At 32.4% G+C, this 4,523-nt stretch overlaps 1 protein-coding gene across 4 annotated transcripts in view; it reads left to right on the forward strand.

The window, feature by feature from the left end:
* Window positions 1-4,523, forward strand: part of RRM2B (ribonucleotide reductase regulatory TP53 inducible subunit M2B) — a 32,752-nt gene that overhangs the window by 21,457 nt on the left and 6,772 nt on the right. For all 4 annotated transcript variants that reach the window (XM_023726019.1, XM_023726018.1, XM_004370720.2 and 1 more), the window contains 2 exons: window positions 1,295-1,399; window positions 2,858-2,971. In XM_023726019.1, coding sequence (XP_023581787.1) covers window positions 1,295-1,399; window positions 2,858-2,971 — 219 coding nt within the window. The remainder of the gene's footprint in view (window positions 1-1,294; window positions 1,400-2,857; window positions 2,972-4,523) is intronic.

The following is a 4,523-nucleotide window of genomic DNA, read 5'->3' on the forward strand; positions in this document are numbered from 1 at the left end:
GTTGTGCTAGGTTCCCCTGTATTGTGTACTGTCTCACCCTTCACCCAAGATACCACCTATCTATTGCCTATTTAGTATTTCCCCCCAACCCCTCCCATCCCTGGTAACCAGCAAAGATTGTTACATTTTGTGTAATCAACACTTTAACATCTTCAGTATTTTACTTTAAATTCAGCCTTTGGGAATTTGAACTATCCCTAGAGTCAAGTCTGGGAAAACTGTTTCAATAGTAAATTTTCTAAAATAAGCTGTTCAGAGACTTTTTTCTGATAGTTTCTTCTGGGAATGACATTTTAACTAAGTAAATAATCCTTGAAGTACAACCTTGGATTTGAGAGGGTCTTACCTTTCTATTGTCTTTGGGTTTTTATTGATTCATTTAGAAAAATTCAAGCAACTCTGATTTGTAATCCTTTAAAGTGCAGGTTGCTACCCCCTTGGTTGCTTACAATATTATTCCTTTTTCTTTGTAGTTTAGAAATGTTAATTGACTCTGCCTAGGTGTCAGTCTCTGACTTAATTTTGTTTGGAACTCCATTGTTCTAACTCTGGCCTGTTTCTCTTTTTTGTTTTGAAATTTTGAAAAATTAATTTTGTTATTTTGTTTTTTAGCTTTCTACCATCTGTGCTGTAGTTTAGAATCCTGATTATTGTAGTTTGACTCTCCTTGCTCTGTTCTCCAATTACGTACAATTCTGTAACATTTATTTTATTTGCATAACGTTCTGTTCTCAGGGCTATTTCACAAGTTTATTTTCTCCTCTGGGAGTTATCTGCAGTGCAACTCTGCTTTATACAGATTTATACAGATGGTGTTCTTAATTCTTGGTTTCATTGAACTGAATTCATTTTTATCTTGTGCTATTCTTATTTAATATAAATGTTGTCTTTTGAAGTCTCTGAGTGTGTTTCACCTGTTCTTGAAATGCTTCTTGTTATTTTTCAGTCACTCCTTAATTTTTTGGACGTTTACAAATTGATCAATTTTTCTTTTAACTCTTCCTTCTTGTTTTGCTTTTCTTTTATTTTGCAAAATACTTTTGCTGGCTACAGATTCTGTTTGTGTTTGTTAATTAATTCTTCCTTAATGCTGATGAACTTAGATTTACCAGCGTTAAAAGTGTTTCATTATAAGTTATTGAATTGGCATTTTAATGAGATTTGAAGGAAAGAAGTCTCTGGCCCTATTAAATTCCTTTTTTATCTTTCAAAAGGTTCATATTGCCTGACACATCGCTGTGTGCAAATAGCTGATTGAAAGATATTTGATAATGGTATTTTTCTCCTATTTTAGGGGCTTCATTGTGACTTTGCTTGCCTGATATTTCAGTACTTAGTAAATAGACCTTCAGAAGAAAGAGTCAGGGAGATCATTGTTAATGCTGTTGAAATTGAGCAGGTAAGTAGGGAAGCTTATGCAGTTAGCACATCTCTCTTTATGTTTGTACCATTATTATATTAAGTTGTCTCATGTGAAATTGCTATTTTGTAAGTCAAAACAAATATTGACAATTTTTATGGTTCAATCCATAGCAATACATGGTGTATTGCGATTATTGTAAGTCGATTTATAATTTGGTTTTTAAGTCAGTCTTTATTATGCATTCAGGTTTTATATATACTAAAATTGGCTTCAGGGTTAATTTTTTCTGTCTCATTGATCTGTCTGTGAAGTTTCATATCATAACATAGCAAACAATTTTAATTATTTTAGCTTTATATTTTTAGAATTTTAGCCCTGGAGGGCAGGGATAGTCTTGTTTTGTATTCTCAGTAACCTAGCAGGGTGTGAAACATGTATCAAATGCTCATAGAATGAATAAATAAATGAATTTATGAATAGTAAAACTTAATTTTTAGTATATAAAGATATCTGACTAGAATATGTAAAGATGTCTGACCTGGATACTCTATTTAGGAGTATTTTTTCATCAGTGTAAAGAACGAGTTTAAAAGTAAAGCAGACTTTTTTTTTAAATACTGCATCGTTTAACAGCCACAGTTTTCATATTTAAAAGAAGAAACAAATCAGTTATCATCTAGTGGATTCTGAGTCATGATGACCCCATGTTTGTCAGAGTAGAACTGTGCTCCACAGGGTTCTCAGTGGCTGATTTTTCGGAAGTAGATCAGCAGGCCTTTCTTTTGTGATGCGTCTGGGTGACCTTGAACCACCAACCTTTCAGTTAATCATTAGCAGCACCCAGAGACTCCAGTTTTCATATTGGGAGGGGCAAAAGGCATAAAATGCATTTTGATATCTTTAATCGTTTTTAGAACTAAATCTAAGTGGTTAGTATGTTAATACTTTATCACTGTCTTTCAGTTTAATTGGAGTTCATTGTATCTCTCATCCCCCAGATCCATTTCTGTTTTTGTCTCCTGTTCTTTGCTAATTGAATTTTCTGTCTTTTCCTACTCCCTTCTGTAGTCCTGTGCCCCATGGGAATCATCTTTGGTGATTTTAAATGAGAACGTAGTGCAAAGGTGAATCTTTCTCTAGGTTTTTCACAACAAAGCGTCTCCTTTTTTCTACTGTGAAACAACATGAATTCAGGCTTTACATGAATTCAGGCTTTACATGTGTTGCCTGTTTAAATATCAGTAATTTGTCAGTTAATTTAAAATTATTTTGGCTCTTTGAGGGTGTAAAATAATGTGAATAGTAATACCACTAACATTTTTAAACAAATGGACATTTGCCATGTTGAAAAAATTTATACTAGTATATTTTCCTTGAATAAGATCTGTGCCCTAGAAAGTTAATAAAACTTAGAAGTAAAACCTTCTTTCTATTTGGAAAATACTCATTTATTGCTTGTCTTTGTATTTTATTCTGTGTTTGTTTACATTCCAGGAGTTTTTAACAGAAGCTTTGCCAGTTGGCCTCATTGGAATGAATTGTGTTTTGATGAAACAATACATTGAGTTTGTAGCAGACAGATTACTTGTGGAACTTGGATTCTCAAAGGTAACAGTATAAAAATGTATTACTGCTAACTAAAATGTTACAGTCAAGTAAGGCCTCTAAAGTATTATATTTAATCCAAAGCATTTGTAACATACTATTTTACTTTTAAAATGTTCATGATAGAGTTTTGTTTTGCATGAATAAATTCATTTTGCAAAATCCTTTGTAACTTAAAAAGAAATTTTAACAGAAGTAGGAGGCTTGTAAATTTTAGAGCCAATAGTCTCAATAAATTACTTTGTAATAATTGCAATTATCTATTTAATAGGATTATCTTCATGTAATTTGATTTGGCTTGCATATATATGTTTACTATTGTATAAATTCTTTCGTCTATGTTGTAGTTCTTGCGTTAACATTTAAATAGGGAGTAGTTATTAGGAACGTATTAACTGTCCTAATTTGACTCCTTGAACTCCGTTGTCTTTAAGTTATTGCTGTCATTTTGCATAACGACTGTATAGGACAGAGTAGAACTGCTCCCTAGGGTTTCTAAGGAGCGACTGGCTGGTGGATTCATTTTCCAACTGCTGACCTTTTGGTTGGCAGCCGAGCTCTTAACCACTGCCCCACCAGGCTCCTTATCAGAGGTAATATACTTGAATTTCATAAAGAAGTGTGGTTTTCACATGATTTAAGAGATAGAGCCTACAACCAAACTACCTGGGTTTGAATCCTGGTTCCACTACTTTCTAGCTGTGTGACTTTGGGCAGGTTGCTTAACTTCTATCTCAGTTTTCTCATCTGTAAAAATGGAGATAATAATACTTACCCCAAATGATTGTTGATGAGTTGTTATACTTAAAGCACTTAAAATAGTGTCAGACATATAGTAAATGCACACTAAATGGTCACTTTGTACTTAACGTTAGTGGAATTATTCACAAAAATTTACCATGTATTATACCATGATAATTAGAAATTATAGGTTATGATTTCTTAGCAAGTAGATGTAAGTTTAAATTGTATTTATTAAGAAGCTTTATGAAATCCATGATGTTGGGGTAATCATTACCTTTCTTGGTAAAGCATTTATATTCTCAAAACCACAGAAGTACTGTAATGAAAGAGTCAGATGGGACAAAGGTTTTTTTAGTAAGATTAAAGTATGTTTTATTGTTTTACTTGCAAAATTTTCTGTTTACTGGTAATTAATGAGAGAAATCAAGATTATAATTATATTAATATAATCTCTTAAACTTTTAAACTGCATATTAAAAGAAATTATATTTGTTCACAAGTTATACAAATCTATTATAGAAACTAATTTGCTTATGTAAGCTTTAAAGCAAACTCACTGTCCTTTAACCTACCACCATATCCTCAAGCCACCTCCTTACTCTCTTGTTGATTAGAAAACTGCTAAGTTCTGGGTCTCCTTTTTTCCTTTTGGAGCTTGCTAACTGTAGGTATATAAAACGAGCCTCCTGCAGGAGAAAATCTAAACACAATTTAAAACCTCCTTTTTCACAGGCCTCCAAAATAACATTAATGAATTCCAAACAACAGAAATTACATAGGCCTCTTATTTTATTTATTTATTTATTTATTT

This window comes from Trichechus manatus, unplaced genomic scaffold (assembly GCF_000243295.1).
Source record: "Trichechus manatus latirostris isolate Lorelei unplaced genomic scaffold, TriManLat1.0 scaffold00009, whole genome shotgun sequence".
In the NCBI taxonomy this organism is placed as follows: domain Eukaryota; kingdom Metazoa; phylum Chordata; class Mammalia; order Sirenia; family Trichechidae; genus Trichechus; species Trichechus manatus.